General features: G+C 35.8%; 1 protein-coding gene across 31 annotated transcripts in view; it reads left to right on the top strand.

The window, feature by feature from the left end:
* Positions 1-15,487, top strand: part of LOC105464528 (RNA binding fox-1 homolog 2) — a 296,663-nt gene that overhangs the window by 257,648 nt on the left and 23,528 nt on the right. For 26 of the 31 annotated variants that reach the window (XM_071080509.1, XM_011712515.3, XM_011712518.3 and 23 more), the window contains 2 exons: positions 8,696-8,788; positions 11,861-11,921. In XM_071080509.1, the coding sequence (XP_070936610.1) occupies positions 8,696-8,788; positions 11,861-11,921 (154 nt within the window). The remainder of the gene's footprint in view (positions 1-8,695; positions 8,789-11,860; positions 11,922-15,487) is intronic. The other 5 variants (XM_071080512.1, XM_071080511.1, XM_071080506.1 and 2 more) reach the window with 1 other exon arrangement.

Here is a 15,487-nt window from a genome sequence, read left to right as displayed (position 1 = left end):
ATTAAATGAAATACATCCTACTGGAACCATCAGCCATAGCCAAGCCTATAAATATTTACCTTGCTGTTGCTACTTTGATTTGTTAGGTTAGAGCAATTTTTTACTTAATTTTCATTTGGTCATCACTGAACTTTGAAAATAGCTTTTGGTTATGGTTAAATCTCTTAAACATGTAATTTGAGGGAAAGCTAAATAAAGCCAATAAATGAGCTAATATTTACCTCTCCAATTTCATACTCCAAATTCACCATACTTTGGGAATTGATAACAGAGTTTATAAACCTCCTGCCCCCATCTGTACACATAAAAATGTATGTGCTGTTCTAATGCTACTTATTATTGCCTTCCTTTGTAGAATGTATCAACACTAAAAGTATTTAATTCTGACTATAATAATTATTTGTTAATTATTAAAGAGGTAATTATACTCTAAGCTTCCAGTTTTCAGTTAAAACAAAAATGATTAATATGCCTATACAGAACTTTCTCCAGCACTTGGTAAGTATTTTTTAAAGTGAAGTCTATTTAGAGTGCAACCAGTAAACTATTTATGCTTGTAATTTTTCTCACAATGGATTTCTGTTCCTTTGTTGCATTGTTTGTGTTTATTTTGTGTGATATTTTTTAGCTACAAGGTGGGAAAATGACAATGGTTTAGAGATAAGAAGCACATGAGTGTAAATAAATATATGGAGATTATTGGCCACTCTGTAAACTATCTGAAGTAGTAGTTTTAAATATTTTTACTTGTGAGTGTATGTACTTAAAATATTCTTAACTAGAGTCTAACAACTAGAAGGCCAGTGTAGCTTCATCAGGCATTGAGGACTTGTTCCTTACCAAGAAAATAATTTGAATTATTGTGAAGCAAGGGAAATTGATCTTTCTTGAGGCTTATTTCATTGACTTTAAGAATTTGCCTGCTATCAATTTCTTTTTCTTTTTCTTTTTTTTTGAGGTAGAGTCTCTGTTGCCCAGGCTAGAGTTGCAGTGGCACAGTCTTGACTCACTGCAACCTCCGCCTCCTGGGTTCAAGCGATTCTTGTGCCTCAGCCTCCAGAGTAGCTGGGATAACAGGCACGCACTACCACCCCTGGCTAATTTTTGATATTTTTAGTACAGACAGGGTTTCACCATGTTTGCCAGGCTGGTCTCAAACTCCTGGTCTCAAATGATCTGCCTGCCTTGGCCTCCCACAGTACTGGGATTACAGGTGTGAACCACCGCATCCTGGCCCCACTTTAACATTTACCTCATCCAGTTACTTCTCCCGTGTAATTTTCATTTGAAAGTAATGACATGAGCTTTCTTTTGGGAAATCTAAAAGCATAGGCTGCTTCTGTCAGCTTGATGCTGTATCCTCACTGCCCCATTTTTCTTTGGGCTGCTAAAGGGTTCACAGACTCTGTACTGATTGGTAAATGTTTTAAAAACAAAGCACAGAATTCAGAATTGCCCTGAATCTGCCTTCAAGGACTGATAAAAACCTTGTTTTTGTCCTTCAGAGCTTTCTTAACTGCTACCTAAAGTTCTTTGCTGGAATGGGTGCCCTTGGAACTGTTCTGAGGCTCCTAATAGAGATTTACTTTGGAATCAAACCCATGGATGCCTCCTCTGGGATCCACCTAAGATAAATTAATGAGCAGTTTCTGTTTTGTGAATTAAGTTTAGTGTCCTATTCCTTTTATATGTTTGAGGTTGACTGTAAAATTACAGAATATTTTGAAAATAACCAGAGAAAAGGAGGCTTTATATAGTCCTGTTGTGTAGTGAAGAGCTCCTCTAACTTTCAAACAGAGTGCTTTTCTGTATAGAAATTAGCTTTATTGAATTTTTTTAGAGCAGTAATGGAAAAACTCGTCACAAAATAACTCTAAGATAGCAATACTTACATGTAAAACCGTGTTTAATCAAATTGTTCCAAAACAAAAAGCAACTCCTTCCCGTATCTTATTTTGTATAATAAGACCATCACCCAGGGTTTTAGAATATACCCATTTGAAAACATGAGTAGACGGTGTTCCACTGCCATGATCACAGCCTCCTTGTCTGCCAGTATTCTTCTTTTTCCAGCTTGCCTTTAGAGTAGAATTACTCTATAGTAGTTTTTTCTTTGTTGTTGACTAGTTTTTCCTTTTTTCCTTCTTTTACCTTCATATTCTAGATTTGGTTTACTTAGATTATGGAATGAATATATATCATATTTGTGCACACACATGCATACATATATGTTTAAATTATTTCATGTGAATTTTAGTCTTTTTACTCCCTAATCCTTTGTAAAAACATAGAATCAGCCATCCTGGCTAACACAGTGAAACCCTGTCTCTACTAAAAATACAAAGCAAAAAAAAAAATTAACCGGGCGTGGTGGTGGGCTCCTGTGGTCCCAGCTACTCAGGAGGCTGAGGCAGGAGAATGGCATAAACCTGGGAGGTGGAGCTTGCAGTGAGCCGAGATGGCATCACTGCACTCCAGCCTGTGTGACAAAGTGAGACCCAATCTCAAAAAATAAAATAAATAAACAAACAAACAAACATAGAATCACCTGTATCTAAGTTTCTTTGATTAACTGAAACAGAGATAGACTAGCCTTTTGAAAATGTACTATTAAGATATAGGATGGAAAATTGTACTCCTGCCAAAAAATTAACCAATTTATTCAAATAGAACTTAGAAAATTATTATATGAGTTTATGTAGCTTTATTAATTCTCCAAGTTTCACCAGTAATGAAAGATTATTAACACAAATAATAAGATCATGCCTAGTTAGAGTGACCATATGTCCTGGCTTATCCAGGATAGCCCCGGTTTAAACCTATTATCTTTGCATAATTATTAATAAATGACCCCTTTCTCCCTCAAAGTGTCCCAGTTTGAATGATAAACTATTGTTTACTCTCCGTATATATCCTTTAGGTAGCATCTTAAAAAAGCAGTCTTTCAAAAGGAAAACATGATGCTTAATGAAAAGTATAAAGAAAAAGATACATAGTTTATTGAAGAGGAATGTTCACTACTGATATTCTCATGTATCCTTCTAGTCTTATTTTCTCATATAGAACCTTAAAACATAACCCAAAATGGTCACCTAGTTCAACCCCCTGTATTCTTGACCTTGCATTCTCTGCTAGAAATTTTTAGTGATTAAGAACTTGTTTTTTTCAAAAGTTATTCCATTGTGGATCAGACTTTCTACCATCTTATTCACCATCATCCAACCACAGAACAATTTTTGGTGATAATTATCAAACTTATTAAATAAAGAAATACACAGATTGTAACATTTATGTTTTCTATAAATTTTTGCCAGAATATTTTGGTATATCATCTCTTGCATGGATATGTATTAAGATATTGAATGTGTTGAAACTGTTCAGCTCTTCAGGTAGTGTTTATTAAGTCCACTAAAGAACTACAAATATTATACAGCCCAGAAGTAATTACTGAGATTTCTAGCAATTTTTTTTTCTTTTTTCTAAAATCAATAGATACTAGATGTACATATTTTCAGGGTATATGTGATAATCCGATACATTCATATAATCAAATCAGAGTAATTGGGATAGCTATCACCTTAAATATTTATCTTTTCTTTACACTAGGACCATAGCAAATATTTGCTTAACATGTTCTCATTACTTTTCTCAGGTGGATTTCTGGAATAATGGGGATCTAGGTTTAGGTTGGGCTTAAGTTTAGGCTGTAGTTAGGGGAGATAAAACGCCTATTCCCATTCCTTAGACACAAGTAATTTGCTATAATGTTTTTCCTATTATCATGGCTTTTAATTTCATGCAAAGGGAAATTAATTATTTCTTTCAAAGTATTATCAAAATACTTTTTTGGAAGTCACAGTAAGTAGGCCTTTGTGACTTTCAGTAGAACTTGATAGGTAATGTTGGAGTGAAATGGCTTTTTTTATTATATTTGAAACTGAATTAACAGTGCATGTGTTTCTGAAGGGCTTAATTTTTTGTTTTTGTTTTTTTTTTCTTTTGTTACCATTATGGGCTTTAGTTTTATATATTTTTTTTATTTTTTATTTTTTATTTCTGTGTTCTGGCCATACCCAGGAGATCCGTCTGCTTTTGATTTCTCCCTTAAAAGTTACATGGTAAATTTTCTTTCTCATTCTTCTGAGATCGAAAAATTCAAAAATTATACAAATTTTAATAATATTTTTACAATGTTCATTCTATTGCTTGTTATTTATTGCAGTCTGAGGCCAGACTAAAAAGGTGACAGTTACTTGGCTCCTATATGTCCTCGATGATGTCAAGGCAGGCTGTGAAATTGTTGTCACACTTTGTAGAAGTTTTGACTACAACCATACACCTAATAAATATACCATTCTTCAATTTCCAGAAGTCAGCTGGTAAATCACTCATGTAACACTGGTGTGTTTAAATGTTTAATTTAGAAGGACTTTGAGGACTGCGAACTTAGAGGAGTATAAAGTGTAAGAGACCTGCATTGCCCAGCACAGTGGTCACATTTAGCACTTGAAATTTGGAGAGTTTAAACTGAGGTGTGCCTATAAGGGTAAAATGGACACCATTTCAGAATTAGCACAAAAAAAGAATGCTAAGCATCTCACTAATAATGTTTTAATATTGATATCATATTGAAGTGTTATGTGTATATATTGGGTTAAATAAAATACATTGTTAAAATTAATCTCACCTGTTTCTACTTTTTAAATGTGATTATTAGAAAATTTTAAATTATATATGTGGTTTGTATTATATTTCTCTCTGTAGTGCTAGTGTAGACAGACATGTCAAAATCATTTTTTAATTAAAAAATAAAGTTTACTTTTTTAAAATCTGGTTTTATTAACAGGAGTTTAGATAACAAAAATTCTCCATCTGTTTACATAGCTGAAATATTTCCTCTTGTTCAGAATTTGAGATTAAATCTATTTGTTACAGATTATGTAATCTATTTGTTATATATATTATACCTGTGTAGACTGGTTCAGTGTTTGATAGGTTGTATGATCATTTAGAAGCTGTTCTACGATCATTTGGAAGTTGTTCTAAGGAAAATATTTAGATTTAGACATAATTTTACTAACTTTTTTTTTCCAAAGCAAGAGATCAGAATGACCAACTTAATTCGGTTTCTAAGAGCAAAGTGACAAAACATGAGTTCATGTAAGCAGGCTTTTCTACTGATGACTTTTAAACCTGGATAATCTGTGAACATCTTTAGCACAGTTTCTGGCACCTTTTCTAAAATGCTAAATTTTATTGAAGAAATAGTGTATTCTAAAAATGTTTTAAGATCTGAGTTCATGTTATTGAAACTAAATTGTGAGTGTGATAGATAAGGAAGCATGTTTGGGTTGATGGAAAATCACCTGTTTAAAGTTTAAACATGAGAGAAAAGTATTTAAGAACAGAACTTCAAAAAATTCTACTAATACCTCTCACCTTCCTAATCATGGACTTTAATTCTAAGAGGTATGTATTAATTCCCTATGACTTCTGAACAGATTACCACAAATTGGGTGGCTTAAAACCACACATTTATTATCTTACAGCCCTGGAGGTCAGAAGTCCAAAATGGGTCTCACAAGGCTAAAATCAGTGTGTTGGGTTCTTGAGGAGGCTCTAAGGGATCATCTGTTTTCTCACCTTTTCTAACTTCTAGAGGCTGCCCACATTTCTTGGACTATAGCTCCCTTCTGTCTTCAGAGCCAGCAATGGCCAGTCAAGTCTTTCTCAGGCTGCTTTACTCTGATTCGGACTCTCCTGTGTCTGCTTTTCACTTATAAGCACAGTACAGTGGCCACATTGGGCCACTGTATTATATTGGGCCCAACCGGATAATCCAGGATAATCTCTCTATCTCAAGATCATTAACTTAATCGCATCTGCAAAATCCCTTTTGCTGTGTAAGGTAACATATTCACTGGCTCTGGGGATTAGGATGTGGACAACTTTAGGAAGCCATTGTTTGCCCTATTGCAAGGTCTGTTTGTCTTCAAAGCAAATAAAGAAATCCTCTTACCTTTATGTTTCATACTAAGGAGTCCCAGCGCATCAACAAGGCCTTCTTCCTTCTATCACCCCAGGGAAAAGATGCTTATAAAGATTGCTTTATTTTTATATTTTTGGCATCTTGATTCGCATTTCCTTTGGTGTATAAGCATCTTTCTTTATGAAACACTTTTAAAACATTTGAAGGTGAAATTTTGTTCCAGAATGTTAAAGTCATTATTGAGAAAATCTTATCCAAGCAGACATTAATGTTAAACTTTGTCATTTGCTGACTGTAAAATTTCAGTGCTCATCATACCACCTTCCATTCTTTTGGATGCAGTTATCACTAATGTTCTTTCAACACATTTCAGAAAAGAAGGTTATGGAAGATATTTAGCAATTAGATTTGAAAAAAAATAAGGCTTTTAGGACTAATATCATTTAGTAAATAGAATACTGAACTGAGATTTGAAAAGGCTTAGAATTTTCTCACCATTAGCTGTATATCCTTGTGTATTTAATCTCAGTTTGACTCAGTTTCTTTACCTTCAACATGAAACCAACATGTCTATTCTTTTTACTTCATGGTTATATTTAAGAAGACAAACTAGTAAGTATATTTGTATGTGGGTGTGTAGATATAGTCATAATGCTAATATCAAAAACCTAGGTCTTAGTTTTCATATAACTTAATAGTAATCCAACTATTAATTTACAATGTATTAATTTAACCTAAGTCATAAAATATATGACTGTGAGGACCAGTTGAAATACAGCCAAAATTCTTCTAAAGTGTGATATTAAAATTCATTACTCTCTGTGACCTTTCTTTAAAAGTTTGACTTTCCTGTTGGAGGACTCACCAGGATTAGAGAACTGGCAGCTTGTCTTCAGCAGGTGCTAGTGTAGATGACAAATGGTGTAACTAATTATTAATGTGCGCCCTTTTATACCTTGTGGTGTCAAAGTGGCTATAAATGTTGATATCAACATTTCATTTATGAAAATATGTTCCTGTTGATATTTTCAACAAACTTATACATTCTTTAGGAGAATATTAACTGAAGTTACCAGTAGTAATTCTTTCCAAGCAACGTACGTTTTAAAATCTCCATCAGCTTAGCGTTGCACTTTCAAGGGTATTTGTGATGTCCAAATTGTGGGTAGAGATCATCCATTGGAATTCTCCAAAACGCCACCCACCCACATAATCACTTAGAATGCTGAGTTACCGGATCCTTCAAAACAATGGAGTTGCTTTTATAAAATCTTATTGAGCAACGTGCTTTGTTTACCGTGTCAGTTAAGAACATGGTTTATATAGAGAGAAGTATGCTCATGTTATTAAGCAGCTAGGCAGAACTTCAATTAAAATTAAAGGGTTCTGGGTTATCCCATAATGGAATGTTCAAAAAATGCTAGCAGGACAATGAAGTTATTGGCAAATGAAGACTTTGCAGAAAATCCTAAGACTTTACCACTTTGCAGATATAAGCAGCGTGGAAATTGTTTGTAAAATTACAGCTGCAGAGTAGAACAATAAGAACAGAGCAACTAGAATGAAGTGAATATGATGTTTTAGGAAAGTCTTATAAGTATATAGTAAACGCTCCTAGTGTTAAAATTGGTAGTACGTGAATGTCGGAGTGAAGGTAGTCAACTCCCTGGTGTCCTGGTTTGTCTACTTGATGAGTTAAAGCTCCACTCCATTTTTGTAGTATCTTGCAAGGAACAAATAAATTAATCCTAACTTACTGTACCAGCTGCACTGCTGTTTTCCGATATCCTTTTTCTACTGAATAGTGAACAACTGATGTCACTAATGTAGATCTCGTTCCCATTGCCTGTTGACTGTTCCTTTTTTCTCTCTATATAGAAAGTTACTACTACCTTTAATAGCAGATATAAAAATCAATAAGTGAGTAATTTAGGCGAATTTGGGTTAGCAGTTTTCTGAAATTCAATTGAACATATTTTTACTCTGAGTGTCAATCTGGTCATTTAAAATGGGCATTGAAGAAAAGTTATAATTGACCACTGCTTAGCGATATTTTTATTTGCTTAGAAGAGCATGAATGCTTTTCTCTTCCACACCCAGTACATACAAAATTATACAACAACTATGTCCTAAATTATCCTGTTCCCAAAGGAATAGTAGTGATATAAGCAGCCGGCAACATGGGGCTAAAATGATTAGACCTACTTTAAAAAAAATCTCATTGTGCAACGTTGAACCTGAATGTCAGATTTCATGTAGCAGTTACTGGGAAATAATGGATTTGGGATGTCAGAGAGTCAACTTAATTAAGTCTTTTTTGGTATTACATAAAGGGGCATATATATTAAATTAATAACATGAATTGAGAGAGAAAGGTAGAACGTTAAAAAATCTTCAGATTCTTGGTTGAATAGTTTGACCCAAGTAACTCTGTACCTTAATTTTGGTCTGGCCTCGTATGCTTTATGTTTTATTTTATTGTGACATTGCTGTTAATTATTATTATTATTACAGTTCTTTATTCTTTTATTGGATTTAATTTCCCTTCACAAATATGCATGGACCAAAAATGTGACTTTGGGAGACTATTGCTGAGTTGTTGCTGATGTCAGTTTCATACTATGATATTTTTTCTCTATTTACCAAGAGATCAGTATTTCAATATAACGATGTGCATGTTTTCCCCCCTTCTCCCGCTGCATGCAGGGATTCGGGTTCGTAACTTTCGAGAATAGTGCTGATGCAGACAGGGCCAGGGAGAAATTACACGGCACCGTGGTAGAGGGCCGTAAAATCGAGGTGCATGTCTTTAATAATTCAATTTCTGGTTTTATATTTTTATTTCTGTTTTTTCGTATTGCCTCACTTATTTCACATTTGGAACCCTGTCTTGTGTGTGCGTGTGCACATGTATGTGTGTTTGTATCTCTGTCTTCACCTTCTTGCACTAAAATGTATAAAAGTAACACTTCTATCTGCCTCCCTCCTCATTTATTGGTTGTTTGGGGGTTTTAATTTTGACTTTTTGTGTGTGCGTGTGTGTGTGTGTTTTTCATTTATGTTTTTCCTTCAAAATGTTCATCCTTCTGCTCTCTTGATTTTTTTCCTTTGCTTCAGTTTGCAGTACTCTGAATTCCTGTGATCAGGCCTAAGCAAAACTAATGTTAAATTGTCTAAAAACTATCCAGTTTATAACACTGTGTTCTATAATGAATCAAGGGGCCAGCCAATATCCTCTCTCTTGGGAGGCCAGTTCGCCTCTTTGTGCACATGATAAGCATGGAATAGAAGATTCTAGAGATTGTGGGGAGGGAGGAAATAATCCAAAACTCATGTAGTTTTTGAATATATCTAATATCAAGAATTTTGATATCTAAATTTTTATGGATAAAATTCTTAAACAGAGGGTTTGATGGCTGGCTGGCGAATGTACTGTGATGATGACTAAGTCTGCCACCTGTTATTCACCAGCCCTTTTTGATAACACGTCGAAGGTTAACTGGCTCCTTTCCCCTTTCCCAATTTTTTAAAGTATTAAATGTAAAAGCCACCATTTTGAGTAAGATGTCTGCATATTTTGCTTTTTTTCCCCTCCTTTCCAATGGTTTAGCATTTAGGGCCCTTCACTTGACTCACTCTTTCCATGGTAACTATACACAATGCTGGCGATGGTGCCCGTTGGCGGTAAGTGAAAAAAGCACTAGAGAAGAAGCTTTTAAAAATGTAATTACAAAACAATTAAATAAGAAAGAAAAAGTCCATCTGCCATCTCACATTAACACTACAAAATGTGATTTGACTTGTTGTTCCTCTTCCTTTTCCTTTCCCCCTTTTATTTTCAATGCTGTTGAGTAATGCCGCCTGGATTTTGGATGTACATATTGTTTTGTAGCAGTCTGAGCTGTTTGATTACTGACTTCATGGTGATTTTTTTCCCCTTGCACATCTTACTCAGAGTTACTGAACTCCAGTTTGGCTGGTTTTATTAATGCACTTCCTGCCCCTACATCCTTCCCTACTTTTCCTGTTTCCCAAATCCCCGTTTGTAGCTCTGATTGTTCTTTCTTTGCCCGTTACACCCTTCCTGACTTTCTCTTTTCTTTTTCCCTACCTTATTCTCTTTTTCCAAATCCTTGCTCCTGTCCTTTTCCCTATTCCTTTCCCATCCCTTCAGTTACACGCAGCTGTTGGTCTCTTTTGCTGACTGGTGGTTTCTGATTGGTTCTGGCCATTTTTCCTTTTAAGTGCTTGGTTGCTTTCTGCTCCAGCAGCTGGTTTCAGCTCTTGCTCCATTCTAATCCTTGTCTGTGAGAACCTTGCTTTTCACTTTCTCCCCTCTTTCCAAAATTTATTGTTTTTTCTTTCTTTTATTTGTGTGTGTGTGTTTTTTAACTGCATGCTCTCAGTCTCATCATTGTTGTATCCCATTCTTTCTTTTTAAATGTGAAATGTTTATATTATTTGGTGGATGAAACTAGAGTAAATGGAGTTTCAAGCTCTTTCCTCATGTAGGGGAAGTATCACTGTACAAATCTCAAAAGACATAGGAAGTTTTTTTAGTTCTAATTCTACCTAAAATTGGTCTTTTCATCACACAAATTTATTACCATACAAATTGAACACAATGTAAATTTGAAGAGGCAAAAATAAGACATTTCTACTTTATGCTGCTTTTTTCAATTGACATGTTTTATGACCTGACAACACAGTGTAAGTCAAGTTCTATGGTGGGACTTTACCCTCCTTGCAAGAGCTTTGAGGCTGGTTCTGTCACTGGGCTGCAGTATGCTGGCATCTCAGTTCCATTCATCTTTTCTTCAGCAGCACCGTCTTTGTAGCGCCTGCTTACTCTCGTACTGAGAATGCTTTAAAATACGCAGTTCTGTAATGAGGGTGGAGAGTGCCATAAAACAAAATAAATAAACACTTGATTTTCTCAATTCTTTTAAGTGCCTACTTTAAGGGCTTTTTTAAAAGTTTTGCCGGCCGGGCGCGGTGGCTCAAGCCTGTAATCCCAGCACTTTGGGAGGCCGAGACGGGTGGATCACGAGGTCAGAAGATCGAGACCATCCTGGCTAACACGGTGAAACCCCGTCTCTACTAAAAAATACAAAAAAAAACTAGCCGGGCGAGGTGGCGGGCGCCTGTAGTCCCAGCTACTCGGGAGGCTGAGGCAGGAGAATGGCGTGAACCCGGGAGGCGGGGCTTGCAGTGAGCTGAGATCCGGCCACTGCACTCCAGCCTGGGCGACAGAGCAAGACTCCGTCTCAAAAAAAAAAAAAAAAGTTTTGTTCCTGAGTTGATAGACCATATAGTCTAGAAAATTCAGAATGGTCCTGAAGGCTGTCAACATGGGAATCTTAGGTTTCTATATTTGTTTACTGACGTCAGACAGTAAAAATCTCGGACAGACGTATTTAAAATGCTGAACATTAGGACAGGTGAAATCAGATTTATTTTATCACCTTTCCATCAGTCTGTTTCATAACCCATGTGGCAAGCCTCTGTTTTATTAACAAACTTCAAAGTGAATTGCTAATATAGTTGTTTCCTATTTACTTTTTTCTATGTTTTCCTTAGTGCAGAGATTTCTCTGTTTAAAAGATGTCCAAAGATTTTGCAAATGTATTGTCTTTGGAGTACTGATATTTGGAAACCAAGAAACTCATTTTACTCTTGTTATCCTCATTTAATAAGAACTTTAATTAAAACACTATATATTAATATTTTATATTGCTGTGTTAATTATTTAAATCAATGCTCCCAGAAATTTGCATTTTAAACTAAGTACTATGTTACTGGATGTGCAACTTTATGTTCCCTAATGTGGTCCACTTCTTCCCCGCCCTTTTTTCTCCTTGTTATTTTTAGGTGAATAATGCTACAGCACGTGTAATGACCAATAAGAAGATGGTCACACCATATGCAAATGGTAAGAAATTATAAATCATCTTTGAAAGAGTGTTTATTCTTCTGTAAATATATTAAGTTTTTATAAACTTCTAAGAATCTTTATTTCAGTCTTAAGACAGTTTAATTTGCATTGAAGAGTCTCTTTACCTGGGAGAGTATTTTATGTTTACAACATAACTTTGTCATTACAATTGAGCTATGTTTTTTAGGTATTAAGGTGTTATGTTCTAAGTAAAGTTCATCTTTTACACAGTGCAAACATGCTATCTAGTTGCCTACTAACCCAAATTGGATCCCACCTGAGCACCTTCTTTTTCAGGTGCTGTAGCTCTTTGTAATATGTTAGACTTGTCCGTAATACCCCTGGATGCCCACTGACTCTCACTTCTACTTCTGACTCTCATTCATCTGAGCATAAGTGGAATAAGTTATGATTTTGGACCCATTGGTCTCCTTAGGCCTAGAGGTGACAGCCATGGGTATGGTTGTGTGTGTGCCATTTTCTATTTCATGATTACATATTATATAGTAAGGTTTATAAGTGTTTCTCATTGAGAAGGAAATTTTCTATGAATAATTTGTTACATCAGTTACCAAATTTAATCTAGACTCATGGTCTCTGAATAAGATGGAATATAAATTTAATCTGTAACCCAGTGGTGGTTTTGCAGACTGTGTTGTGCAGAGCCAGTTTGGGGGAGAAAAAGGAAACCAAATTGATTGAATCCTAAGGTCTCAGCTGTACTGTAATCTGAGCAATTTATGGTTCTGCATAAGATTTTACTAATATCTAGAATAAAGGGGAGAGTGTCTGCTGCTTTTGTAAAAAGTTTGAACCTACTGTTAGAGTGTGGCTGTATGTGCCACTAATGTCTTAAGAAGAAACGTATTGGTATTGACTATATCCCATAAAGTCTTCAATAAATATATTCAGCCCAGCTTTTCACAGAGATGATACAAATTTATCAGCATAATTTGCGTTTTTCCTACTCCTTTTATCGGTATGATACCACTGCCTCCCACTTTAACTTTTATTTTCTTTTCACTGTTCTTACAAAAACAAGTCTCTACAATTTTGATAAAAACTCAAAGTAAACAAAATAGAAAGGAGAGGCAAAGAATGTCAAATTTTCTTTACTTCTGGGAGAAATACTGTGACAGAAAGAGCCTCTGACTGGAATTCAGAAAACAGACATTCTGCTTCTAGGTTTGACACTTTATTTACTCCGTGACAGTGGACCAGTTTTTTAACCTGATTCTGTTTTCGTATTTATAAATTAAGACCACAGATTTTTGGCACCAGGATTTTTTTAGAAATTATTGAAACTCAACCCTCCCAGCTTATTATTAGGAAATGAGACCCAGAAAAGTATAATATTGACCTCAGATTGCAGATGTGGTATCTGTTTTACCTTCCTCCTTGGGTTTTGTGCAGGTCAAAAGACATTTGTGAAAATACATTATAATTGTCTAAAACTAAATATATTCAAAGTATTGCTAACAGCATATCAATATACATCCATTATATTAATTTTTGTTTTTGTTTTGGGAGAGAGTCTCTCTGTACTCCTAGGCTGGAGTACAGTGGTGCGATCTCAGCTCACTGCAACCTCCACTTCCTGGGTCCAAGCAATTCTCGTGCCTCAGCCTCCAGAGTAGCTGGGATTACAGGTGTGTGCCACCACACCCGGCTAATTTTTGTATTTTTAGTAGAGACGAGGTTTTGTCACGTTGGCCAGGCTGGTCTCGAACTTCTAGACTCAGGTGATCCGTCCACCTCAGCCTTCCGAAGTGCTGGGATTACAGGCTTGAGCCACGGTGCCCGCCCATTATGTGGATTTAAAGGGAATGCCCAGGAAATAGTGCCATTGGTAGGAAACAAATTTTTTTTTTTTTTTCTTTTTTTTTTGGAGACAGAGTCTGGCTCTGTCGCCCAGACTGGGGTGCAGTGGCGCTATCTCGGCCCACTGCAAACTCCGCCTCCCAGGTTCACGCCATTCTCGTGCCTCAGCCTCCTGGGTAGCTGGGACTACAGGCACCCGCCACCACACCCGGGTGATTTTTTGTGTTTTTAGTAGAGATGGGGTTTCACCGTGTTAGCCAGGATGGTCTCGATCTCCTGACCTCGTGATCCTCCCGCCTCAGCCTCCCAAAGTGCTGGGATTACAGGCGTGAGCCACCGCACCCTGCCAAAAAAAGTTCTGTTTTGAAATATTATTCTAAATTAATATTCAGGTTTAGTAGGCAAATATTATTCTAAATTAATATTCAGGTTTAGTAGGCAAATATTCGAAATTAATATTCAGGTTTAGTAGGCAAATATTATTTTAAATTAGTATTCAGGTTTAGTAGGCAAGAAACCTTCTGCTATTGTGTTAAAGGTCCTAAGGAGAATGTGTTGGGTTCGTCCTAATGAATTCTCAGTCAGCATTCTCATTTAGGTTGGTCGGAATCTCTTAATTTGTGCAGAAATGTTGCACAGTATTTGTGTAATTTGATATTGCAGAATATTTGTGCTCTTACAATTCAAGTGGTATTTGCGCCCAAATTTTGCCAAAATTTTATGTGGAATATTGAAGAGACATTGCATTTTATGAGCACATAAAATGATGAATAAGAGGTTGGATTGAATCAGAGTGAATGGATTTTCACTTGAATAATGTTTTGCTTACGGTCATTTAAATCTGGTAATTTCAGTAATTCTTTTGAAAAGACCAGTTGTGGCTGGGTGCAGTGGCTCACACCTGCAATCCCCAGCACTTTGGGAGGCCGAGGCGGGTGGATCACTTAAGGTCAGGAGTTCAAGACCAGCCTGGCCAACATGGTGAAACCCCATCTCTACTGAAAGTATAAAACTAGCCAGGCATGGTGGTGCGTGCCTGTAGTCCCAGCTACTTGGGAGGCTGAGGCATGAGAATCACTTGAACCCAGGAGGCGGAGGTTGTGGTGAGCTGAAATTGAGCCACTATACTCCAGCCTGGGCAACAAAGCAAGACTCTCTCTCAAAAAAAAAAAAAGAAGAAGAAGAAGAAGAGGCCAATTCTGGCCCTTTCCTTTTCATTCGTATATTTATAGAATAATGTGGCACAATGCTAGGGTCTTAATATAAAAGAAGACAAATGAGTCAGAAAAATAATGTAGAGTATTTTTGCTTATTATATGTAAAATTCAATTAATAAAGTTTTCATGTGGAATTCTACTTTTATTCAGTCTCAGTGAGCAATAATGCATTATTCCTTTTTAAAATATACTTGCCATATTCTTATAAATATAAAAAAGGGAAAGAAGAAATAAAGTTGACATTAAACATAATGTTATTTGGAAACTCTTAATATTTATAAATATTTAAGGTAACATTCCACAGTATTCTGGTGTTCTTTAACTAAAAAGTCTGATTAACTTAAAGGTGATTGTTACACATTAGAGCCTCAGAAAACATGCACTGAAGTTGGGAATGTACTTTGAATTTTATGATTTCATGTCTTTCATTTTTTAGTTGGTGAACCCTAATAAAATCCCAATGGTAAATCCCAGTGAAAGTGGATTTCAGTTTACCTGGAATACCAGCATTGACTCAAGCATGGA

Source organism: Macaca nemestrina, chromosome 15 (assembly GCF_043159975.1).
Source record: "Macaca nemestrina isolate mMacNem1 chromosome 15, mMacNem.hap1, whole genome shotgun sequence".
NCBI lineage: Eukaryota > Metazoa > Chordata > Mammalia > Primates > Cercopithecidae > Macaca > Macaca nemestrina.
Note: the sequence above shows the minus strand (reverse complement) of the source record. Positions and strands in the feature narration are given on the sequence as shown.